Here is a 25,909-nt window from a genome sequence, read left to right as displayed (position 1 = left end):
GGATATTGAAAAACAAAGCCAAAGTTGGTGGCATCACAATTCCGGACTTCAAGCTCTATTACAAAGCTGTCATCATCAAGACAGCATGGTACTGGCACAAAAACAGACACATAGACCAATGGAACAGAATAGAGAGCCCAGAAATAGACCCTCAACTCTATGGTCAACTAATCTTCGACAAAGCAGGAAAGAATGTCCAATGGAAAAAAGACAGCCTCTTCAATAAATGGTGTTGGGGAAATTGGACAGCCACGTGCAGAAAAATGAAATTGGACCATTTCCTTACACCACACACAAAAATAGATTCAAAATGGATGAAGGACCTCAATGTGAGAAAGGAATCCATCAAAATCCTTGAGGAGAACACAGGCAGCAACCTCTTCGACCTCAGCCGCAGCAACATCTTCCTAGGAACATCGCCAAAGGCAAGGGAAGCAAGGGCAAAAATGAACTTTTGGGATTTCATCAAAATCAAAAGCTTTTGCACAGCAAAGGAAACAGTTAACAAAACCAAAAGACAACTGACAGAATGGGAGAAGATATTTGCAAACGACATATCAGATAAAGGACTAGTGTCCAAAATCTATAAAGAACTTAACAAACTCAACACCCAAAGAACAAATAATCCAATCAAGAAATGGGCAGAGGACATGAACAGACGTTTCTGCCAAGAAGACATCCAGATGGCCAACAGACACATGAAAAAGTGCTCCATATCACTCGGCATCAGGGAAATACAAATCAAAACCACAATGAGATATCACCTCACACCAGTCAGAATGGCTAAAATCAACAAGTCAGGAAATGACAGATGCTGGCGAGGATGCGGAGAAAGGGGAACCCTCCTACACTGTTGGTGGGAATGCAAGCTGGTGCAACCCCTCTGGAAAACAGCATGGAGATTCCTCAAAATGTTGAAAATAGAACTGCCCTATGACCCAGCAATTGCACTACTGGGAATTTACCCTAAAGATACAAACGTAGTGATCCAAAGGGGCACGTGCACCCGAATGTTTATAGCAGCAATGTCCACAATAGCCAAACTATGGAAAGAAGCTAGATGTCCATCAACAGATGAATGGATCAAGAAGATGTGGTATATATACACAATGGAATACTATGCAGCCATCAAAAGAAACGAAATCTTGCCATTTGCGACAACATGGATGGAACTAGAGCGTATCATGCTTAGCGAAATAAGTCAAGCGGAGAAAGACAACTATCATATGATCTCCCTGATATGAGGGAGTGGTGATGCAACATGGGGGCTTAAGTGGGTAGGAGAAGAATCCATGAAACAAGATGGGATAGGGAGGGAGACAAACCATAAGTGACTCTTAATCTCACGAAACAAACTGTGGGTTGCTGGGGGGAGGGGGGTTGGGAGAAGGGGGAAGGTTATGGACATTGGGGAGGGTATGTGCTTTTGGGTAAATTGGAAGGGGAGATGAACCATGAGAGACTATGGACTCTGAAAAACAGTCTGAGGGGTTTGAAGTGGCGGGGGGGTGGGAGGTTGGGGTACCAGGTCGTGGGTATTATAGAGGGCACAGCTTGCATGGAGCACTGGGTGTGGTGAAAAAATAATGAATACTGTTTTTCTGAAAATAAATAAATTTGAAAAAAAAATTCAAAAAAAAAAAACAAACAAACAAACAAAAAACAGGAAAAATACACATTTACAGATAACTTAAAAGTTACCATCCCAATGTTCATAGCAGCAATGGTCACAGTTGTCAAACTGTGGAAAGAGCCAAGATGCCCTTCAACAGACAAATGGATAAAGAAGATATGGTTCGTATACACTATGGAGTATTATGCCTCCATCAGAAAGGACGAATACCCAACTTTTGTAGCAACATGAACAGTACTGGTAGAGATTATGCTGAGTAAAATAAGTCAAACAGAGAGAGTCATTTATCATATGGTTTCACTTACTTGTGGAGCATAAGGAATAACACGGAAGACACTAGGAGATGGAGAGAAGTGAGTTGGGGGAAATCGGAGCGGGAGACGAACCGAAAGACTGTAACTCTGAGAAACAAACTGAGGGTTTTGGAGGGGAGGAGAGTGGGAGTTTGGATGAGCCTGGTGGTGGGTATTATGGAGGGCACATACTGCATGGAGCACTGGGTGTGGTGCATAAACAATGAACTCTGAAACACTGAAAAGAAATTTTTTAAAAAGTTACTAAAAATATGATAAAGGAAACAAGTGAATAAATACACATACTCTTGGATTCAGTGAGCCCAGTTTTGGGAATTTACAGAAACAAGAAACACTAGTCCTTAAGAACACATCTTTGAGAACATTTATAATGATACTGTTTATAGAAATAAAAACAGAAACAACTTAAAATCTCTCTCACGAGGAGAATAGATCAGTAAAATGGCTGCAATGCAGTCATTAAAAGGATGAACTTTATGTATATGCTTCATCAGTGAGGTTGTTTCTGCTGTATGTTTAAGTAAGTAAAACAAAAGGCAAATTACCATGTATACACAGTATGGACTCTATGTGAACACAGATGACACTAAATGGATGGATGGATGGGTGAATGGATGGACATCCTTAGATGAACAGACTGTACATCTCCTATATATGTGCATTCATGTATGAACCCAGAGAAAAGAGAGCACAGCCACACATTAAACATTATTTATGTATGTGTAATACACATTATTATTGGCTGGATTGGAACAGTTTTGGAAAAATATCGTTCACACATTTATGAATTATTTAACTTGTAAAAATGAGTATGTTTTACTCTTATTTTTTAAAAATTTAAAAAAAGAAAAAGTGAAAAGAAAAAGGATTAAAATAAAATAAAGACAGGATATAACTTGCTTTGAAATGCATCCAAAAAATATGCTAGTTTGAGGTTTAGAGAGAGAGGTGAGATAAAGAAAGGGTAATAAAATGTCAATGTTAAAATCTGAGGACATGGATATTTGCTGTACTGCTTGAAAATGTCCATAAAGAACACAGAAAGGAAGATGAACTCTGGGGAGAGAATTTTCTCCCACTGGCCTCTGGCCACACCCACAGGAGGAAACACCATGTCTCCTTGCAGGCACTAGCTCTGCCCCTGTGGTGATATGCAACGCACCTCCATTCTGTTGCCCACATCCTCTGCGAGGCTCTGGGCCATCCATCCCCACAAGTCGGTGCCCAGCAATGGCTTCAGGCATCCCATCCTACAACTGCATTTTAAGAAGAATCCAGGAGAAGCACTTTCCCCAAAGAAGGACTTTTTCCTGGTCATCTTTATCCTCTGCCCTTCCGGGTCCCAAGGCTTCACCTGAGCTCAAGCAAGGACAGAGAAGTGCTCTCGGAGGGCCGGGATGGCACACTCCGACATATGACTCCCTAAGTAGAGGCAGATCAGAAGGCCCAGTCTTCCCAGTGGAGGCTAAGGAGACCTTATTGTTATAATAAATCAGGCTTACCTCAATGGCTGTGAACAGTGGAGTGATGTGACCATATGTCACTTGGGCATTAAACAAATCCTAATGAGCTAAAAATATGTTTGTTTTAGCTAATTGACCTCTTTGGCCTTCATAAACCACTTGGTAAACATCCCCAGATAATGAGTTCCAGAGAGCAGATTGTGGATCTCGAGGGTGCTGAGAAAGCCCCCCTGTCCCTGGGCACAGCTCCTGCAGCTGCCTGCTGAGGCACACGTGTGCACCTGCTAGCTGTCTGCAGGCCCCTAGGAGGATGTGTGGGGCTAATGGGGCTAAGTGAGTTGAGGGGAACCGCTCTCCCAGCGCTCTCCCCGGCTATGCATATTCTGAGCGGTGGGTGTCTGTTAAATATGGGAAGTGCCCATCCCCAGAGAGATGCGGAGACAAAGCAGGGGCTCTTGACTCTAGGGTCCTTGGCAGGTATTCTTGGAGATCTGGGGCAAGTCAGCTGCAAGCATGTCAACTTCCATGTGAAGGAACAGAAGCTGGGAGGGAGGATTAGAGTCTGGCTGGTCACCTGAGACAGGCCTGTGTTCTCTGTGCAGGTGGGGGAATGATCTGGAGGCCTGGGAGGCCTGGGACTGCAGAGACCCAAGTTCTACAGCTGGGTTCTCCCTGCAAACACCAGGCCATGGACGGAGCCCTCAACCAGCAGGGGCCTTCTTGAGCCAGGAGCATGAAACCTGTTAGGTCACAGAGACCACCTCATCGGACCTGGAATCACTGATCCCGGGGTGTCTGGAAGGCGGACACCCCACCCATACACCACATATACCAGTGAGGTCTAGACATTGTATTCTTACTGTTGGAAAGGGGTTGGGGGGCCAATTCCCCAGATGCATTAGCAAGACATAGAAATTAACTTCCACCTCTGAAGTGGATGGCAGCCTCAGACTCAGCCTCTGCACTGTCGGAGCCGACTGCACCCCCTTCCCCAGACTTGGTCTCAATGTCTCCTCAACCCCCACCTAAAATGATGGGCTGCAGGGAGCTACAGAGCTCCATTTCTTCAGCCATGCGGTGGAGATCATTTCCACCACGGAGAAATTACCAATAAGGGAATGCTCCCTTCTTGCCTGAAACCAAGAGATGCTTTACGCATAGTTTCTTAGTTAATTTACATAATAAGTAAGCCACTTCCCTAAGGCCACAGAGTAGAGAGTCACAGAGCCAGGGTTCCAATGAGTCCTACCTAGTTACTGGCAAGCGGATCACCTGGTGTGGTGGGGAAATGCTGTTGAGAGCCAGTTAATAGTTCTTATTTTGCTAAGCTCTAGTAAAAAAAAGGTTACCTTGCGAAGCGTAGCGCAGCGCCTGACGTGTGGCAGGAACTCAGAGTAAACGGTAGTTACTCAGATTACTATAGACAGAGGTGGCACAGCAAGACGAGATCCAGCGCACCTTCTGGGTCAAACCACTTGGGCCCCTGCTCCCCAGTCCCCAGGGCTGATGCGCTGGAATTAGACAGGATTAAAGGCTTACTGGAGCTGGAAGCCGCACCCCAATTCCCGAGTTTAGCCCCAGACCTTCTGTCCACCTTCTGAGAAGGACGAGGGAGGAAGGCAGCCACACAGCAGTGCCGTGGCCTCACGCACAGTCTAGGGAGCTTTTGTGCAGCTCTCCTGCCAGATCTCCATGACGAGAGAATGGGCCCTGATCTTGTCCACGCTGTTCTGTGGTCTGGCCGGCCCCACGCACTTGTTCCAGCCAAGCCTGGTGCTGGACATGGCCAAGGTCCTCCTGGATAACTACTGCTTCCCGGAGAACCTGATGGGGATGCAGGAAGCCATCGAGCAGGCCATCAAGAGCCGGGAGATACTCGCCATCTCAGACCCGCAGACTCTCGCCCATGTGCTGACCACCGGGGTGCAGAGCTCCTTGAATGACCCTCGCCTGGTCATCTCCTATGAGCCCAGCACCCTCCAGGCTCCCCGGCAAGCTCCAGCCCTCACCAACCTCACCCAAGAGGAACTGCTTGCCCGCTTGCAGAAGGGCATCCGCCACGAGGTTCTGGAGGGCAACGTGGGCTACTTGCGTGTGGACGACATCCCAGGCCAGGAGGTGGTGAGCAAGCTGGGGAGCTTCCTGGTGGCCAGCGTCTGGAGGAAGCTCATGGGCACCTCTGCCTTGGTGCTGGACCTCCGACACTGCACTGGGGGCCACATTTCTGGTATCCCCTACTTCATCTCCTACCTGCACCCAGGGAACACAGTCCTGCACGTGGATACCATCTACGACCGCCCCTCCAATACAACCACTGAGATCTGGACCCTGCCCCAGGTCCTGGGAGAAAGGTACAGTGCGGACAAGGATGTGGTGGTCCTCACCAGTGGCCACACAGGGGGTGTGGCTGAGGACATCACTTACATCCTCAAACAGATGCGCAGAGCCATTGTGGTGGGCGAGCGGACTGTGGGGGGTGCCCTTGACCTCCAGAAGCTAAGGATAGGCCAGTCCGACTTCTTCCTCACCGTGCCCGTGTCCAGATCTCTAGGGCCTTTGGGAGGGGGCAGCCAGACCTGGGAGGGCAGCGGGGTACTGCCCTGTGTGGGGACACCAGCGGAGCAGGCCCTAGAGAAAGCCCTGGCCATCCTCACTTTGCGTCGGGCCCTGCCTGGAGTGGTGCGGCGCCTGCAGGGGGCGCTCCAGGCCTACTACACCTTGGTGGACCGCGTGCCCGCTCTGCTGCACCACCTGGCCAATATGGACTTCTCTGCGGTGGTCTCTGAGGAGGACCTGGTCGCGAAGCTCAACGCAGGTCTGCAGACTGCGTCCGAGGACCCCAGGCTCCTGGTGCGGGCCGTCAGGACCAAGGAAACTACTGGGCCCGAAGTTGGAGAGGACGACCCTCCGGAGGTGGTCCCCACGGTGCCCGACAATGAGGCTGCCCGGCGAGCCCTAGTGGGCGCTATGTTCCAGGTGTCGGTGCTGCCCGGCAACGTGGGCTACCTCCGCTTTGACAGCTTTGCCAACGCCTCGGTGCTGGAGGCGCTGAGCCCCTACATCATGAGTCAGGTGTGGGGGCCCCTGCAGGACACGGAGCACCTCATCATGGACCTGCGCCAGAACCCCGGGGGGCCATCCTCGGCTGTGCCCCTGCTGCTCTCTTACTTCCAGGGTCCCGACGCCGGCTCCGTGCGCCTCTTCACCACGTACGACCGCCGCACCAACGTCACGCAGGAGCACTTCAGCCGCATGGAGCTGCTAGGCCAGCGCTACCCCACCCAGCGCGGCGTGTACCTGCTCACCAGCCACCGCACAGCTACCGCCGCGGAGGAGTTGGCCTTCCTCATGCAGTCGCTGGGCTGGGCCACGCTGGTGGGTGAGATCACCGCGGGCAGCCTGCTGCACACCCGCACGGTGCCCCTGCTGGAAACGCCAGAGGGGGACCTGGTGCTCACGGTGCCCGTTCTCACCTTCATTGACAACCATGGCGAATGCTGGCTGGGGGGCGGCGTGGTGCCTGATGCCATCGTGCTGGCCGAAGAGGCCCTGGACAGGGCCCAAGAGGTGCTAGAGTTCCACCGCAGCCTGGAGGCCTTGGTGGAGGGCACGGGGCACCTGGTGGAGGCGCACTACGCGCGGCCAGAGGTCGTGGGGCAGACCAGCGCCCTGCTGCGGGCCAAGCTGGCCCAGGGGGCATACCGCACTGCTGTGGACCTGGAGTCGCTGGCCTCCCAGCTCACGGCAGACCTGCAGGAGATGTCTGGGGATCACCGCCTGCTGGTGTTCCACAGCCCCGGTGAGATGGTGGCTGAGGAGGTGCCCCCACCACCTCCTGCTGTCCCCTCCCCAGAGGAGGTATCCTACCTCATCGAAGCCCTGTTTAAGACAGAGGTGCTGCCCGGCCACCTGGGTTACCTGCGCTTCGACGCCATGGCTGAGCTGGAGACAGTGAAGGCCATCGGGCCACAGCTGGTGCAGCTGGTGTGGCAAAGGCTGGTAGACACGGCAGCGCTGGTCGTTGACCTGCGGTACAACCCCGGGAGCTACTCCACCGCAGTGCCGCTGCTCTGCTCTTATTTCTTTGAGGCAGAGCCCCGCCAGCACCTCTACTCTGTCTTTGACAGGGCCACCTCAAGGGTCACGGAGGTGTGGACCCTGCCACAGGTGGCCGGTCAGCGCTACGGCCCCCACAAGGACCTCTACATCCTGATGAGCCACATCAGCGGGTCAGCCGCTGAGGCCTTTGCTCACACCATGCAAGACCTGCAGCGAGCCACGGTCATTGGGGAGCCCACCGCTGGAGGAGCACTCTCCGTGGGCATCTACCAGGTGGGCAGCAGCCCTTTGTATGCCTCCATGCCCACGCAGATGGCCCTGAGTGCCAGCACAGGTGAGGCCTGGGACCTGGCTGGGGTGGAGCCAGACATCACTGTGCCCATGAGTGAGGCCCTCTCCACAGCCCGGGACATAGTGGCCCTGCGTGCCAAGGTGCCCACGGTGCTGCAGACCACTGGGAAGCTGGTGGCCGATAACTATGCCTCCCCAGAACTGGGGGCCAAGATGGCTGCCAAGCTGAGCCGTCTGCAGGGCCGCTACTCCAGGGTGACCTCAGAAGGGGCCCTGGCTGAGATGCTGGGCGCCGACCTGCAGATGCTGTCTGGAGACCCACACCTGAAGACAGCCCACATCCCCGAGGATGCCAAGGACCGCATTCCCGGGATCGTGCCCATGCAGGTGAGATACGAGGGGCACTTAGCCTAGGACTCTGTGCATGGTGCAAGATGAAGGCCTCCCAGAATTGTTTCTGGGTTTAAGGGCTCACCAGTCACACTTTGCCCTTCCTCTCCTCCTGTCATCCCTTCCCCTTCTCGCATCCATGAGCTCCCTGAGCAGCTCTGTAGAACACTGGTACCCACAGGAGCTCAGTGTGAAAAGCCCTTGTAGAGAAGGAGGTTCATTCTTAGCGGGGCAGAAGGCAAATGTTTGCAGCACTTCCTATAGTCAGTGGTAAGGTAAAGGTCAGGTCACGAGAAGTCACAACGGTTTCCTCCTCTAGCAACACGGGTTTTGTGTTCGTTCTCACCACCTGCCCGCCTCGGGAGGCTGCAATTTGTGGGAAGGAGTTGAGGGGGTGGAGAGAGAAGCAGACAGAAGTCTTGGCCTCACAGTTGTCTCAGACCTGAAGCATGGAGTTGGGACATGGGTTGGGGCATGGTCAGGGGTGCCGACGCACAGTCCCAAGAACCACAGCCATGGTGAGGCCCCGATTGTCTTCTCCTCCCCTCCTACCATGCATGTCATTAGGGTTTCCCTACATCTGGAAGGAGCTCGCTCAGTGGGTGTGCACTCTGAACCGAGGGCCAGCTGGATGGGAAATTTGGAGCAAGGCTATTGTGATCAGTTTATTTGAAGCCAGTAAGGATGTCTGGGGAAACACTGGAAAGTTGTTTCAATCAAGGTTGAGGATTTCCGCTGCCGGGTGGTTGAGGAAAAAGTTCTCCAGACCCTTGGCCCAGATGAACCAAGGGTTCCCCAAACGTTCCTGTCAGCTAGGCGCTTCATCGAAAGGCAGCATTTGCAACATCTCTCCACCTGGTTTATCATCCATCATTTCACTGCATCGTCTTGAGTAGGCAGGGCAGAATTTGTCTCGGGTTCCCTGGAAAGCAGGTCTTGGATGCAGGCAGTTTGTGGGGGAGGCAGTCTTTGAAGCAGGAGGGAGGGAGCAAAGAGAGTGGGAAGGAGGGAACAGGGCAGGGGGACAGGTGGGTGCATTATTGAGGCTGTTGCTTCTGAAGATTCCAGTGGGATCCTAACAAGTGTAGGGAAGACCTCCCGGGGCTGTCCATCTGCAGATGAGATCTGCAGCTCCTGTCCTTCATCCCCCTGCCAGTGTGAACTCTCTCAGACTCTGAAGCAGCTTGGAGAAGGTCTTGAAGGAAAGGGTGGGAAGACGTGGAGTATGCCAGAGGCAGGCCCCTGTAGCCAAGGCCGGCGGCAGCCAGAGTCAGAGGAGAGCTAAGGGCACCAGAAGCAACTACTGCAGAATCTCCATTCCCGTTTTACAAAAAAGTGAATGGAACCCCAAAGGGGGTGCAGAGGAGAGGGATCAATGGTCGAAGAGCTTGAGACCGAGGGCAGAGGAGGCCTGGGAGGCCAGGCGTCCCAGTTAATAGCAGTGTCCCTGTACACTGCTTGCTCTCATTCCAGCCCACAGAGCCTGTGCCCTTCTAGCAGTCCTGCAGAAAGAAGAGGAGGCACAAGGCAGGTTGGGGGAGCCTTGTATGTGCCAGCACTGTGCTAGGCTCACAGGCCCACCAGATTCCAAATTGAGGACTCACCCCTTTCCAATATAGCCAGGGTTCATGGTTTAGAGTCACATGTGGATTCAGCTTCTATACCAGCTTCTACACTGGCTGTGTGACCTTGGGCAAGTTACTTAATCACTCTGTGTTTCAGTTTCCTCATTGAAAGGATAGGGATGCTACAGGGTGCCCTGAGGGTGATGGTAAGGGCTCCAATATGCTCAGCAGTGGGCCAAACCGCTACTAAAGACTCAGAGGCCCAGTAGCTAGCTAATGTCTTCCTCCCTTCCCCAGGGAAGGAGAGGAAGTAGAATTCAGAGTCATCAAGGTAGTGTCTTGTGAGGTCTGGGTGGGAGGAGGAGTCAGAGTGGAGACCATGACCACACCTGGGCCTTGCAGCTCTGGACAACATGGCCCCTGGAGTAGGGTTGGCACACAGTGTTCTCTGTAAGGAGTCTGCCAACCACATCCTACCAAACTCGGGTCCACATCCCAGGCCCACGACCCACATAATGTCCTAGATTCTCCACTGGAAAAGGTCCTGACAGCTACTGCTTCTTTCAGAAGTGTTAGTCCCCTCCCAGCCCTCCGTGTCATTCATGTATAAAGGAAAACTCCGGTGCCCACTTTCCCGAGTTGTAAAACCTGCTCCTTCGCTGACACTACCCTCCCTTCCCCACCGATCTTTCAGATCCCTTCCCCTGAAGTCTTTGAGGATTTGATCAAGTTCTCCTTTCATACTAATGTGTTTGAGGACAACCTTGGCTACCTGAGGTTTGACATGTTTGGAGACTGTGAGCTGCTCACCCAGGTGTCAGAGTTGCTGGTGGAGCACGTCTGGAAGAAGATTGTGCACACGGACGCCATGATTATTGACATGAGGTCAGTGGTCCAGGGAGTGGGGAGATGTGGGCAGAAGTCTCTGGCCCTGGGGGTCCTGGCTTCATTGGCTGCAGAGAGCCCCAGCAATCGTGGTCTTTTTAAGCTTCTCAGATGACCCCAATGTTAATTCCAGGCTGAGAGTCACTGGGCTACCCCTTGACTCCCAGGCTTGCCTGGTCATAGGATTCAGTGGAGAGAGAGAGGCAAAGGGAGACATTGAGAACAGATTCCCAGGCCCCAGTGCCACCCTACTGAAACCAGAGCACCAGGGGTGAGGGCTCCTCATCTGTGTACTTGAAAGACATCATCCCAGGTGATTCTGATGATCAATCATGTTTGGGACAGCTAGGCCACCACCTACAGCTGTGCCTCTCATGTCATACAAAATCAGCCTATGACCATCATGAGAATTACAAAGCCAGAGTCCCGTATGTCAGTTGACTAATTGAATTTAAGTAAAATTTTAAAGAAAGAAAGAAAGAAAGAAAGCAAACCAGAGTTCCCCTCTTTCTGCCTGCCTCTCTGCCTACTTGTGATTTCTCTCTGTCAAATAAATAAATAAAATCTTAAAAAAAAAAAAGAAAAGAAAGAAAGAAATCCAGAATCCCAGAGAGAATTTGCAAATTAGCCACTATTGTTGCAAAAAGAATTTTTTGCATCACAAAATGACTGTTAGAGGGATGCTTTCAGCTAGCGACCTCTCTCTTGGAGGGGGTGGGAAAACACAGTCCAGGCCTGCAGGGACCAGGCCCAGGCTTCCATGATTGCCCTGGGCACCCTCTGTGGACACAGGGCAAAGCAGAATGTTCCCCCGCTCCCCCTCCCCACCGAGCCGAAACCTCCACCCCCAGCTGCATGAGGGAAGCTGCCAGAATTGATGGAGTCATAACCTGCAGCTCAGCCATGGCTCTTGGTCATCACTAGGGGGTCCGGATCACCTCCCGGGGCTCGTGTGTGTGTGTGTGTGTGTGTGTGTGTGTGTGTCTATGTCTAGAACTTGTGCTCGAGTGCTCCTGTCGTACTCCTGAAGATTTTATCCTTCAAACACATATTGAACATGCAGATGCTTCTCAGGCTAAGTCCCTTTCTGCTGAACTGTGAGGCCACATTTATAAAAGGAAGTGGCCCAGCCTACAGGTGTGCTTTGCTTATAGACTCTTCCACCCAGAGGTTGGGGGAGGTTCAGATGCTGAGGTCACAGGCCCTAAGCCCTGTCCTAAGCCCTATCAGGCCATCCTAGACCATCAATCAGAAGAGACTCCTCATATATTACCAGCCCACATTTCTTGTTCACAAATAAGAAGACAGAGGCCCAAGTAGTTCACCCTGTGCATGTCCTAGGATAGGCACAGGCTCTCCCCTCCCCCACCCCATCGCCCCACCCAATATAGTTCCACAGTTCTGAGCACTCTGCTACACAAAGTGCCCCATGAGGACACAACAACAAAAATGTCCAGTGGGTTTTGTGGAATTATGGAGAATACATCTTGGGAAGGCTGCATCTTCACAGGCATCTCAAGGGTGCAGGAGAGCCGTCCGTAATCAGTAAGTGGGGAAAATTTATCAAAAATTTCACAACTGCATGACTTGTCAGAGCCTTTAATATAATTTCTACAGCATATACCACATAATGTATTAATATTTGATCAGAAGGTGTAGTTATGGCATTCAATATTTTCTGTACAAATTTGACCACAAAGTCTTCTTATTCTCAAGACTTATATGCTGGGAAATACCAACCAAGGAATTTTGCAGGAGGAAGATGGGGCACTAGGATGGGGTACTAAGGCTGCCTGGTATTAGTGTCCTCCTCAAGGCAGAGATCCCAGGCTCTTCAGAGGGGAACTGAGGACCTCCCTGTGAACTCCTCCCTAGTGGTTCCTCCTTCCCTTCCCTCAGATTCAACATTGGTGGCCCCACTTCCTCCATCTCTGCCCTGTGCTCCTACTTCTTCGATGAAGGCCCTCCAATTCTGTTGGACAAAATCTACAGCCGGCCCAATGACTCTGTCAGTGAGCTCTGGACCCACTCCCGGCTCGCAGGTATGTGTAGAAGATTTCCTTTTCCTGTTCTCATTCCAGAAGCTTCTGGAAAATCAGGGAAAGGAAAGATAGCTTGAGTTCAAGGAAAAGTAATAGTAAATGGGAATATAAAGTCCCTGCCCTATGCTGTGCACTTTTACAATGATCCTTAATCCCTGCAAAATGCTACCATTATATTTAATTTCTAGAGGAGAAAAAAATGAGTCTTAACTGAGTTGAGTATCTCATCCAACATCACCCAGCTAGTAAATGAAAGAGCCAGAACTTGAACACTGGTTTGTCTAAAACCAAAATGCCCTCCACTCTCACCACTACAAGCATCAGACTACAAAACAAATCCAAAACTAGAAAGATCCCCCTGCCCATCGCCAAACCCTAGATGGTGTCTAGGGCCCATCCTGCCTGAGCTTCCAGCAGAAGCTCAGAATACTTGCTTGAAGAAAGTTTGTGACTCTGGGCCCAGAGCAGTGGCCAGAGGAGCAAGTGCGGGCCCAGGGATCTCACAGCTCCATTGTGGGTGACAGGCTCACTCTGACTCCCTTGCTTAGCACGACAAACCAAGGAACTTATATTCCCATCCAACAAGGAGCTGGGGGACCAACGGTGGGGGGATGCATATTACCAGAAAATCACCCCACAGTTCTCACTGATACACCTTATCAAACGAGGATTTAAGGGGAGCTGCAACACATACGTTCAAAAATACTGTAAAATGTAAATAAAAATTAGAACCTGGTGAATTGTAAATTCAAATAGACATTCAAAACCAAGAGGTACAAATGACTCCAATCTGCAGATCAGGAGGTCCTAGAATTGTGGAGGCTAACCTGGGACCTGCACACCACACTGAGCATGGAAGCAGGGCTCATATGAACTGAGATGCGGAAAGTGGAAAGTGCACACCAGATTTGGAAGACTTTTTATGGAAAAATAAGGATGTAAAATATCTCAATAATTTTTGTGGATTACATTTTTGAGCTCTACTGAGTTAAATAAAACATTATTAGGATTAACTTCATCTGTTTCTTTTCACTTGTTTAAAGTGACTCCTAGAAAACTTAGAGTGACACCTGAGGCTCACATTTTGGCTCGTGTCGCATTTCTATCAGACATCGCTGCCCTAGAGAGTTGTTGCCCTGAATTTGCACGTTTGGCTCTTCCTGGATTCTGGAGGAAAAGTAAGACTGGTCAGGTTAGGCATTCTCATTATTCATGAAGAAGAAGAACCTCCTTTTCTGGGGCACACATTCTCATCTCCATTTTACAGATGCAGAGCTGGGGCTCAGGAAGGAGTGATTTCCACGTGGACACGAGGCCACAGAACTAAATTCCAGGCCTTCCTCTCTGCTGGTCCAGACAGCAAAGAGAAGGCAGGTGCCCCGGGGTGCTGAATGGTTGGTACTCGCCATCTTGAAGGACCTTCTATTTTCCAGGTGAACGCTACGGCTCCAAGAAGAACGTGGCCATTCTGACCAGTGCCCTGACAGCCGGCGCTGCAGAGGAATTTACCTACATCATGAAGAGGCTGGGCCGGGCACTCATCATTGGGGAGGTGACCAGTGGTGGCTGCCAACCACCGCAAACCTACCACGTAGACGACACCCATCTCTACATCACCATCCCCACGGCCCGCTCAGTGGGGGCTGCTGATGGCAGCTCCTGGGAAGGGGTGGGCGTGGTGCCCCATGTGGCTGTTCCTGCTGAGGCAGCCCTCACCAGAGCCAAGGAGATGCTCCAGCACACTCTGCTGAGGGCCAGGCGGAGCCCCGGGGTGGGAGGGACTTCCGGACCACAGACAAAGGGCGCTCCAGCTCGGGGTCCTGCCTGAGGCTCCGAAGGGCAGCAAAGGGGGCTGCTGAACTCTGGTAGAGTCAGAGCTGGAGGCACCCTTGGAGTTCATCCAGTGGTCTCTTCACCACTGCCAACATCTCTGTTTGGGCCTCTAGGGACAGGGACCTCACCCCTCAGAGGCAGCCCCCTCCATAGTAGTTATTTTGGGGAAGTGAAGTCCAGGGGCACCTGCACCCCTGCTTCTTAATGGCCGACCCCTGGTCCAGAGCAGCTCCAACCAATAGAGTTAATGACTAGAGTCGCAGGTACCAGCACATGCGCCATTCGTCATTTTCTAGTAGTTAAAAGAAACAGGTGATACTTATTTACATAGTGTAATTTATTTAAGCAACTATATCCACAGTAGTGTCATTTCCTCAGGATAAACATGATGAATGAGATGTTTTGCAGGGAGACTTTGAAAGCTGGTATGTAGTCTGCACTCACTGGGTATTCCCTTCCTCACACACATACACCCAGTCCTCGGGGGCTGCCTTCAGCTGGCGGATCCCCTGTGAGACAGCGCAGGCCAGCAGGCCAGGGACCCCCCCACACACACACATCCCCAGCACATTGTTCCCGCTCTGCTCTCCCTGCATCTGTACCTTCCCCGTGCTCTGGGATTGTTTCTGTCACCATCATGCTTCTCCAGGGTCCTACTCACCCTGGCTCCTACTGCCCCCCACTTAGCACAGCACCTGATGCCCAAAAAACACACATGAGTATCTGTCAGCAAGTCTGTTTTCCTCCAGATGGCAGTCCTTAGACACTTGAAGACAGGTCCAGTTTCACTTAGAATCCTCCCAGCCCAATTCTATGTGGCAAGTCTCTCATCCGTTCACGTGTTCCTCCCATGGCCTTGTTCTCCAGCTTCTGCCAGGGACCAAAAAGTGAGCTCTAGTGCCATGCATAGTTACAGCTTGAGGGGAGAGTGGCCCTGGGTGGGAGTCTGGGTGCCTGCCCTTCTTGGCCTCATGCAGCCTATCACTGTGCTGACTCCAGCGACCAAACGGACTCCTAACAGGAAGAGAAGCTGGCAGCCCTCAAGACCTCTTCCAAGGCCAAGCAAGCCCCAGAAGGAGATGGGGAGCTTGTGGGTAACCTGGAGGAATGAGGCCCCTGGCTGGCCCTGGGATCCAAGCAATCTTACTCTGCTGGGAGTCATCAGGGACCCTAAAGTAAGACACTTCTGCTACCTGCCCAAAGTCATGGTAGGGATGAAGCTGGAATAGTGGGGACATTCCACAGCCCCCAGTTAGTGCTCTCAGAGCCTGAGCTCCAAGATGTCTAGTGAGGATAAAGTCCTCATGTCATCTGGGCTTGCTGTCTGGTGAGTCCAGCCTGGAGCTGCCATGGGTGACATCCCCCAGGGCACTGAGCTGATTTCACTGAATTCACAGCCCCCTCTCCAGGTCCCAGGGAGCTGTGAAGTCTGAGCACACCCGTGGGTCACCACCAATATCTAGGGACATGGTCACCTGGAAAACCTTGAACCAACCCTGTCTAAATAGGAAAGCTCTGATGGAAGGCACTCCAGTTCCTCTTCCTTCTGCTAAATTCAAATAAGGTTAAGTGCATGATTGAACATTAGCAGGAGCATGGATACGGGGATCTCACCCTTTTCTTTGTTAGACCTATTAATAATATCTGAGCAGATGTGTGACACCCCTACATGCTTATATTCTAGGGGTTCTCTCTCTTCCCACCCCTCTCCACACACAGCTATCTGAGGACTACCTAAATCAAACAATGGTTCCTCTAGGTGGTAGAATCAGGGGTAATATTTTATGTGTATGTCTTTATACTTTTCTTTTTTTCTTAAATCCTTATAATTAAGCATAGATCATAATTTTCAAATGTAGCAGTCATTATTCCAAAAATGAAATAAATAAATTACATCTTGAGTCACTACCATGCCTTAGTGATCACTAGTAATTGCTTATTTTTTTCCATGGGTTTTCTTATGACATCATTTGGATTTCCTTGATTTACACAACTGACATTTATTGACAGCTGATTTCGTTTAAGGTGTTAGGTTAGGTGCTGGGGGTCTGCCAACGGCACACATCTCCATGGGTCTTAAAGAAGGGAAGGGATGGGTAACTCTTAGGGTAGATGACATAAATAGTTCTCTTCCAAGCTTCACAGTGCATGGACAACCATTTCTTTTAATGGAACACATTACGAATTTGCATGTCATCCTTGCACAGCGGCCATGTTAATCTCTGTGTCGTTGTGATTTGTGTGTATGTGCTGTTGAAGCGAGCACTGGACAACCATTCTTACCGTTTCAACAGTAGTCAGCTGACACTCAGTTAAGCTCAATAATTCACAGGAGGTCACATGGGTAGCACAATAGACACATGTCCTCCTTTAGGCCACCCCCCCTTTAAATGTTCAGAGAATCGCTCCCCATATGAACCTGTGGGAAACAGAATCACTAATAGCAGTGAGGTGTTTGGGAGCCCAGGTTCCCAGGTTCAAGACCGGTTCCGTCTTGAACCTGTCCTGGGGAAAAAGCCTGGCCAGCCACTTCCTAGTTATGTAATCCTGGCCAACTTGCTTCATTTCCCTGGGCCTCGGTTTTCTCATCTGTACAATGAGAGGCATAATTGCACCTCCAGGGCTATGAAGATGAAATGAAACAATCCAGGGTCCAGCCAATGCCATCTAACACCACTTCCCCACCATTAAGCTGGACACAGCAGAAGTTCACTTTCCCAGCTCCCTGGCCAGCAGGGTATAGGTACAAGGTCTTTCCTGGGCCAATCATAGAGTTTCCTATGCAGAATATTCCATCAGTCTAAGCAAGTTGAATATTTAAGCAAGGGAGAGCTGGGCAGCAGCTGTGGCCAGATGCCCAGTGTGAAGGGCAGCGGAGTTATATCCCTACTCAGCAGGAATGAGAGAAACATTTTCCAGAGGCGGTCCCCTGCCTGACCATGGCTGAGGTCCTGCTGAGTAGTTCATTTTTCCTGCCCATTATCCACCCGGAGCTCTCAGCATGGCTTTCCAAAACTGAGTGCAGGTCAGGCTCCCCTTAAGACCTCTTTTTCTGCTTCCATCAACCACAGAATTTTTTTCTTTTTTTAAAACGACGAACTGCTCTGTCTGGTGAAGCTGGGCTAGGGGATAGGTGAGCTTTGAACCCACACCTGCCTGGCTCCAAAAACCCTGCTGTTTCTACCATATCATGAAGAGGCCCTGGGCCTGGTCTGGGAAGAGGGACTAAAGTGGGAGAAATGGACCAAAAGGGTCCTGTTCAGACCAAAGAGAAAGTGTCAGTGTTCCTGAACAGGTTTTCTTGCATTGTTACCCGCTTGGAGACTGAAGACTTGAGAAATAGGAAAAGGAAAACAAAATCCCACTAGGCCTCTCTTCCAGTGGGAGAGCCATGTGACCCCCAGCTGTCTAGGAACCTCTGCTCCAAAAGACTACAGGCCTCTTGAGCTCTTGATATCCCGGTATGAGCTCATTACCTCTACCTTCTCTCACCTTGCTTGGCTAAGGCCTACTCCTGTCCCCAAGATCCTGTCTTGTGCACAGCCACACCTCCCTCCTGAGATTAAGGCAGAGATCTGAGAACTTACCCAAACTGCCTCCTCTCTACCCCCACCCCACTGTGTCCACACCGTCCCCAGGATGATGAGTTGTCTGAGTTAATAACACTCTGCCCTGGGCCCACCAGCCATTCCTTCTCCCTTGTTTTGGGGTCCTGGCTTGGTTCTTAAATCCTTACCGCAGACTCCTACCCCCATTTCTGTGGCTCAGCCTGCAGTCAGGGCTATAGCTCTGACATGAAACCTTCTCAGGTCTCCCCCTGCTTAAGAACTAACCCCCACCAAGGCACCCACCGACCTGCAGTGAGAAGGGCTGGGCCAACCTGTCCTCCCCATTTCCCAAGGTAACCCCCGCCCACAGACGGGCTGGACCTTCACCGTCCGGATCCTTGCTAGAGACTGTCTGAAGCCTCCAGTCCAGCAGGGGCCAGGGACCACACTGGAGCATCAGAGAGAAGGACCCCAGCCCTTTTTCCATCTTGCCCTCCTTCTTGCTATGTCTCTGCATCTCCCCACACAGCCCCACACAGCCAATGACCATGTTTGCATGTCAGTGAGGGCCTTGGTTATCCACACACCTTTATTTATCTTTTTATTGTGTCATGTTTGTCACCATACAGCACATAGTTAGTTTTTGATGTAATTAGTGTTCCATGATTCCTTGTTTGCATATAACACCTTTAATGCAATGAGAGGACATGGCTCAGAAAAAAACATTTGTGGGCCAAGAAACCTGCCTAGGAGATCCCCACTGGAGGGCGCCCATCTCTTACCTCCCAGGCCCTATAGGATTAGCCGCCACCTGGCCTGAGGACCTCCTTTGCTGATGAGGACAGCTGGCAGTGAAAATAGCTTGCTAATCCAAGCAGCTTAGAATCGCAAGGGTATCAGAGGCCACTGGCTTCCTGTCTCCCTCCCCCAGGAAAATACAAGACAGCCAGGGAAGAAAATGTTAAATTTAAGGAACCCCAACCCTCCTCCCAAAATGTACTGCCTCCCAACCCCCATTCAAAATTGGTTTCCGGAAATTCTCTCCTGGGAAGTGGCACAAATCAAAACACTGTGGAGAATAATTTATTTTGAAAAACTAAACATTTTTCTATGGGATTTATCTCTTACAATATGATATTTAGTCCTTTCTCATGACTTCTACTACAAAAAAACAAAAACAAAGCTATGCAATTAACCAAGGTACATAAAACCCTCTCTGAAGATAAGTGGACTGCTGGGGAGGCACGCTGCCTCCAGGGGGCGCCAGCACCTTTCAAGAAAAGGGAGGATGTCTGGTTCACCTTACAACAACTAGTGTCAGCTCCTTGCTAAAGGTTCTCTTCTTCTGCTCAGAAGAATAGGGTGGTTTGTGTGAGGTTAGCAGGACTGGGCCCAGCACCCAGTCTCTTCCAAGTCGGGATACATAATAGTCAGGGGTCTCCAGCTGGCCGTTCCTCTCCCTCCCCATCACCACCACCACGAATGTGCTTCCTTAAGTCCACGTTATTCAGTCTATCAGCTTTCAAAAACCAACTGAATCACTGATTTCACATATATACTTATTTCTAGCCTTTCTTGAGGCCTGAATTCATCCTGGCACTGAAGAGCTTTCCTTCACCCAGGACACAGGAATTCTAGGTGTCAGACCCACCCTCCTTCTTCTTCCCTCCCCTTCCCTAAGCCCAGGGGACTTCACTCATGTCCATTAATCTAATTATAGAGTCATTTGAGTAGGATACCCTGTCTTTACAATCTAAGATTCAGGAACTGGCCAGAAGTTGAAATCTAGGATCCCAGCCTTGTTAAGGTTTTACTTCTTCTCCAGATAAAAACAGGGAGGTATAAAGCAGATTTTGGTTACAACCAAGAACTAAAATCGACCTGAATTCAGAATTCCTCATTAGCACACTTTGTGCTGATTCTTAACTGAATGGCTGCTTCTTGGGAGATTAAGATATACATTGCCATTGTCCCAACCACTAGAAGGTATTTTCCCTCGCCTCTTCCAAGAAATTAGTCAAGCCTTCCTGTTCATTGACTCAGTGGTTTCTGTGTGACATCAGTAATGACAACATGACCAGAAAAGAGCCAAGACCCAAGATCCTGGCAGAGGGGAGGAATCTGAACACATTGGAAGACAGGGACAAAGATACCAGTGCCCCATGGGGAGAACATGTGACACTCAGGGAGGCCAGCATCCTAGGTGGGGCACATTGGGGGAACTTTCTGTGAACTTGAAATACAGGGGAGGAATTTGAAAATGACGAATGGCATATCTTACCAGAACCACAGGACTGGGATGCAAATCAGTTTAAATTAGATATAGAGAATTTAAGGAATGTTGTCATTCTTACCTCAGACTTAAAGACTTAAAAACATCACTGATGTGATGTTTTGTGGCAACATCACCAGCCAACTCTTAACTAGTATGGAAGGTGGCAGAGGGAGCTTAAACAAAGTCATAATTCAGAGCGACTACTCTGGAAGGGCAGGAGAGAAGAAGGGATGAGACAGGATTTGACTGCTAAAGGGACTTTGGGAACCCAGACTGGTGACAAGTAGGAGCTGCCACATTCATAAACTGTAAGTCATCATTTCCACAAGTCATTTTGGAGTTTGTCAATTTCAATGGCTGCAAAGCAACTTGCATGTCCATTACTTTTTATTAAAACAGACTGCATCTTATAAAGTTGGGGGAAGATGTTCTGTTATGTTTCTTCATAACTTTTATTTGGTTAGCTTTAATATTTTTCAAAATGCCTCCCTTGCTTTAAAATGATGGGGTCACTGTTAGTAGTAATTCTGCGTGTGGCTATAGCCAATGTTCTTAGAGGCATGCGGGCATGTCACAGAAGATGCCCAGGCTGACATTTCAGGGGTCCCAGCCTTGACCTCCCCACTGCTTACCCTGCTTCACTTTGCAGGTCTGCTCATCAGGGGACCTCAGTGCTCACTGCTATAAAGTGAGAGGGTGCAGGAGAGCTCTAGAGTCCCTTTCCATTTCAAATTTCGATTCTGCTTTAGTGTAGTACACTTGTGCCTTTCAAAGTGATTTCACAGAAATATGGACCAATCCAATAAGCCAGAAGAGGACAGCAGTGCACATAATCTGACAGTTGTCAAAACACTTATGAGCAGCTAACTCTGGGTTTGTCAAGGGTGAGACTGGAATCAGGCATCTCATTCATTCACTCATTCATTCATTCAACAAATGTTTGTTGAACATCTACTACGTTCCTACATTGTTCTTCCTGCTGCAGATACCAAAGTGAACAAAGCCAAAAATCCCTCGTAGAGCTTATGTTCCAGTAATGGGAGAGACACTGTAAATAAGACAAATCAGTAAACTCATGTAACATACAAGATAATAGAAAAGTGTTCAAGGAAAGGGTGATAGGAAATGTGGGCGTGTGTGGAGGGTGCAAGGTGAAATTTTAGAAGGGGTTAGTACCTGACCCTTAATCCTATTTGTAAACCATCCACGATGCCACATAACCACATGCTGAGCAGACGCATGCCAGGCTGGGAAGGATGTGAGCTCAGAACTCGGTGGTCCTGGGACTGTATTCTTGCACCATTTCTCCTGAACCTATGATCTTAGAAGAGACGCTTAACCTCTTGGAGCTTAGTTTCTTCTGCAGTAATATGGGAATTAAAGACCTACCTTCCACGTGTGTCATGCAGATTCAACGATGTATGTCCCTGAATCATGGGGAGCCTCAGGTTCACACTCCAGGGGGCGCCCTTTCCTTACCCACATGGAATGGCAGAGGAAGGAGGCTCCCCAAAGCTTCAGTCCCCTTCTGTGGGGAAAGGGACCATCTTACAGAGCATCCCTTGTCTCTCTCAGGGAAGGGAGCCTGCAAGAATGGAGGTGCTCCATTGGTGCCAGCAGGGAGCACTGCTGGCTCCTTCCAGATGTGGAGGCTCCTTCAGGAGGTCCTCTCCTCTCCTCCAGACCACCCTTCCCCCTGCAGCCAGAGGATTCCCCAAAGTGCCTCTCAGAGCCAGCAGTCCTGTGCTCTGGGCCAAACTCCTGCCCTCGGAGGCCTTCCTCCATCTCCATCTCACTCGGTTCTCACACAGACCTTGTAGCATTCTAGAGCATCTGTAGCTCTGTTGCTCCCCCCCACCCTATCCAACACCCTCCATCTAAACCTCCAGCACCTGCTGAACTTCCACAATCTGCTCTTGCCCCCACTCCTCAGGAGCCTCTGGGAGCCCTGCCCTCCCCTCCCACAAGTCTGGTGCGGGCCTGCTTCCATGTGCCCGGCACCCCACACAGACCTCTGTTTGGCATCTGTCACGCCATACACTAGGTTACAGACCCGAACAAGGACCATGGGCGGAATTCAGGGGTCTCCCCCGGGGACTGGCACTGAGCATGACACAGCAGGGGTGCCTGGGGAGATCAATAAATGAGTGAATAAATGGCTGGCTCTGGGTGGAGAATAGAGGGGTGTGTGGGTGGAAGGGGAGGGGAAAGAGAGTCAAGGGGATGGGGGTTGGGTGGGCCAGGTGGGACGAGCTGCTGCCTGCACCAGGTGGGCACATGGAAAGAGAGAGAAAAGGTCAGGTTTGGGGGCTGTGTGGGTGGATCACTGGCTGCTAAGATGCCCCAGCAGCAGTTTCCCAACCACAGCCTGAGCTCTGCACGGGTGGCCCCTCCAGAGGGTTGAAAATTGCAGATCAAATGAACATGTTCTCAAAGGGAAGTGGAAACCAGTCAAAAGAACTCACTGACTCAAAAGAACTCCCAGCTGATGGCCTTACACACAGACTGGCCTGAGTTACATCGGAGTTTAGGACCTGAGGTTTACAAGGACAAAGGCAGATAAACAGAGCAGTTACCGAGAGAAACACAATATGCAGTAGGTTCTGGTAGCCAGAGCTTTCTTAATTCCCACAAAGTTTTAAGCCTAAACTGTTGTACATGATCACTTCCTGAGAGCTAAGGGGTGTGTGAGTCTGAATTTACATATTTAGAATGTGAAGAACCATGGAGCGAGTGTTGGTTGAATTACTGATCCCAATTCTTCATGCCTCTTTGGTAGGATTTCACATCTGCCCCCTCATCATGGCCTCACTGTGGTCATCACCCATTTACTTTGGGCCTGGCCACTGACTTGCTTTGGCTGAGAGGATGTACATAGAAGTGACCCAAGGGATGCTGGGATGGCTCAGGCAATGGTCAAACATCTGACTCTTGGTTTCGGCTCAGTTCTTGATCTCAGGGTATTGAGATCCAGTCCTGTGTCCGCCTCCATGCTGAGCATGGAACCTGTTTAAGATCCTATCTCTCTGCCCCTCCCTCCATACTCTTGAATTCTTTCGCTCTCTCTCTCAAAAAAAAAAAAGGAAAAAGTGACTCAAGCAGAAACTTGACGTGTGCTTCTGTATTTGGATTTTCCTTCTTGGGTTCTTGGCATAAACATGAGCGAAGTATTACCTGAGAAGCCCATAAGTACTAGAGTAAAACATATGAACTTAGAGATGATTTGTGACCTGGAGCCAAGCCTAGCCAAGACCAACTCAACCCTGCCAACCCGTAGACCCTCAAGTGAGAAATAGAGGCTTTAAGTTGTTTGACAGTGAGATTTTGTTATTTAACAACAGCTGACCGATCTGGACAATAATAAATATCATTTACTTAGTGATCACACTGTGCCAAGTGTCATGCAAGCTATTTCCACACATCTTCCCACATAACCCTGACAACACCCCTAAGACACAGGTGTTCACCCTCTGCATTTACAGATAAGAATACTGGGGCTTTAACTCGGTTAAAGCAATGTGTCCCAGGTCAGGGCTAATATGCGAAAGCTTTGAATCCAGGTTTGTCTGCCTCCAAAGCCCGAACTTGCCTCCACATGGAACAAACAGAAAGGTGACAGGAGCAGGACCTCCATGGTGTGCCTCACAGTCCCGATGCCCTAGGTTTACAAAGCCTATCATTTTATTGCATGACTTTATTTCGATCAAAACACATCAGAGCTGAGGATTCTCTTTTTCAAGGACTTCTCTTTTTCAAATGATGACCAAGCTGTTCGTCTACAAACTCCAATGCAGATGGTCCTGCAGACAAGTCTGACCAGCCTTTCCAAAGGACCCACCCGTGAGCCATCTCTGGTTCCATGCCAAAGCCTAGAAGCTGCCCCTACAGGTTTGCTCCACAGACAGTGGCTAACTGTGAGAAGTCATGTGCCGAGACAGGTGGTGGCGCTCCCGGAAGGATTCATGGCAAATGGGACATGTGAGGGCTTCTTCTCTCAGCTTCTTAGAATGTAGGTCAGGCCTTGCGTGCTCCTTTTTGTGGTGGGACCGCATGTGAAAGACCAGGTCAGAGGTCAGGCGAAAGGACAGGTTGCACTTTGCGCACCAGTTCTGGGTGCACAGGCCCAGGGATGTGAACGTGGGTGGCAGCAGAGCCCAAGAGGCAGAGGAGGAGGACGATGAGGGCATGGGCATCTGGCCCATGGCATGCTTTCGCCACAGTGTGGGGGCACCCACTAAAGCACTACAGACAGGAGCATTTTGTGGCAACATTTGCAGATGCCAGAAATCACCCACCAAAAACTTAGAATTTGAAATTTGACCCCAACAAGGGACATCTACCGTGTTGATGAGTCCCAACAGCTCCCCAAGGACATCTGCAGGTGCACCTGCCTGGAATATAGAGGTTGGCCCCCGTCTCCCTGTAGGACACCTGGCTGGTTTGCTGAAGGCACTTCTCTGTTCCCCTCGGGCTTCACTGGGCCACACAGAGAAGACCTTGCTGCCAGCTGGATCCCTGGGGATATCCTGGGTCAGCTGCTGGGGACCACGCTGGCCTGTGGGGTTATCATGCTCCCTCTCCTTGGCCTGCACACCCACCAGCCTCTTGTTGAGCCGAGGCACCTCCGTGAAGGCGCTCTGCCCCTGTTCCCAGCATACCTTCTGCGACGTTGGCCTTCCCAGTCTGAGTCTGCCTGGGGTGGCTGATGGCACCAGCTCAGCACAGGCCTCATGCTGGCCCCCACTGCCTGGGGCAGCCTCAGAGTCCAGGTGGTTGGTTTTCTCCAGCAGCACTGGCTTGCAACCCTTGCCCTGGTCAGCTTCACTAAGCCGCCATCTGTTTTCAGCTGAAGAGCTCCACACAGCACCCTTCCCAGCAGCCATGTTCACCAGCAGGGTGTGAGCCGGCTGACGAAGGTGGAGGCCCCAACAGCTGTCGGTCTTCGGGGGTGCTGGTGTTCTGGAAGGCTTGGTGCAGGGAGGATCCCTGAGACTGGAGAGCTCCCCTTGGCTGCACCAGCCACGCTTGGACCACAGGACTCTGCACAGAGAGGAAGCGACAGCAATGAGACATGCGCTCTTCATCTTTGTCTTGTGCATCCAAAGAAGCCCGATTGCCGCAGATGCAGCCGCTCACCCAGACTCAGAGCACTGTGCCACCTGCTTTCACCTCCAGGACTCCCTCAGGGAGGAAGGACCACACCACGGGCCCTGCCCCCCAGGGACCAGGCTCAGCAGTGCCCCTGCACCTGCCAGCATCCAGGCAGCAGCTACTGTGTTCGCACAGAACACAAGGTGTCAACCACCTGGGAGTTCTGACCCAGCTGACAAATCTAATGTGTTTACACCCTGATTTATGAAAAGCTTTCAATTTTTTAGAGCAGTCTTGCTGCTCGGTGTGTCCATTTTCCTTCCACACCATCAGACGTGGCAGGACACTGAGCACCTGGGAATGGAGTTCCTGCAGCACACGTGGCCAGAGGGTAAAGGCTGAACAATAAAATGCCCAGGCATGCCTGTGTGGGTCTGGGCCCTGACCCCACTCTTGGGGGACAGCCACCTCTTCTCCACCTGGCCCTGGCCCTGGAGCAAGCGTGGGTCTACCCTGTATC

General features: G+C 50.6%; 2 protein-coding genes and 1 non-coding gene across 3 annotated transcripts; 1 reads left to right on the top strand and 2 right to left on the bottom strand.

The window, feature by feature from the left end:
* The first annotated feature begins 5,102 nt into the window (after window positions 1-5,102).
* RBP3 (retinol binding protein 3) lies at window positions 5,103-15,586 on the top strand. The gene is made up of 5 exons (XM_044236829.1): window positions 5,103-8,147; window positions 10,410-10,600; window positions 12,500-12,642; window positions 14,076-14,413; window positions 15,497-15,586. The coding sequence occupies exons 1-5, from the start codon at window positions 5,103-5,105 to the stop codon at window positions 15,584-15,586; spliced, it is 3,807 nt and encodes a 1,268-aa protein (XP_044092764.1).
* A 1,051-nt stretch (window positions 15,587-16,637) lies between these two features.
* LOC122901586 lies at window positions 16,638-16,741 on the bottom strand. The gene has a single exon (XR_006383582.1). It is a non-coding gene; the product is annotated as a U6 spliceosomal RNA (small nuclear RNA).
* Window positions 16,742-24,206: 7,465 nt separating this feature from the next.
* ZNF488 (zinc finger protein 488) lies at window positions 24,207-25,187 on the bottom strand. The gene has a single exon (XM_044236600.1). The coding sequence runs from the start codon at window positions 25,179-25,181 to the stop codon at window positions 24,207-24,209; it is 975 nt and encodes a 324-aa protein (XP_044092535.1). The 5' UTR covers window positions 25,182-25,187.
* Window positions 25,188-25,909: the final 722 nt, after the last annotated feature.

The sequence above is a fragment of the Neovison vison genome, chromosome 2 (genome assembly GCF_020171115.1).
Source record: "Neovison vison isolate M4711 chromosome 2, ASM_NN_V1, whole genome shotgun sequence".
NCBI classification, from domain to species: domain Eukaryota; kingdom Metazoa; phylum Chordata; class Mammalia; order Carnivora; family Mustelidae; genus Neogale; species Neogale vison.
The sequence above is the reverse complement of the archived record's forward strand: the minus strand, read 5'-3'. Positions and strand labels throughout refer to the sequence as shown.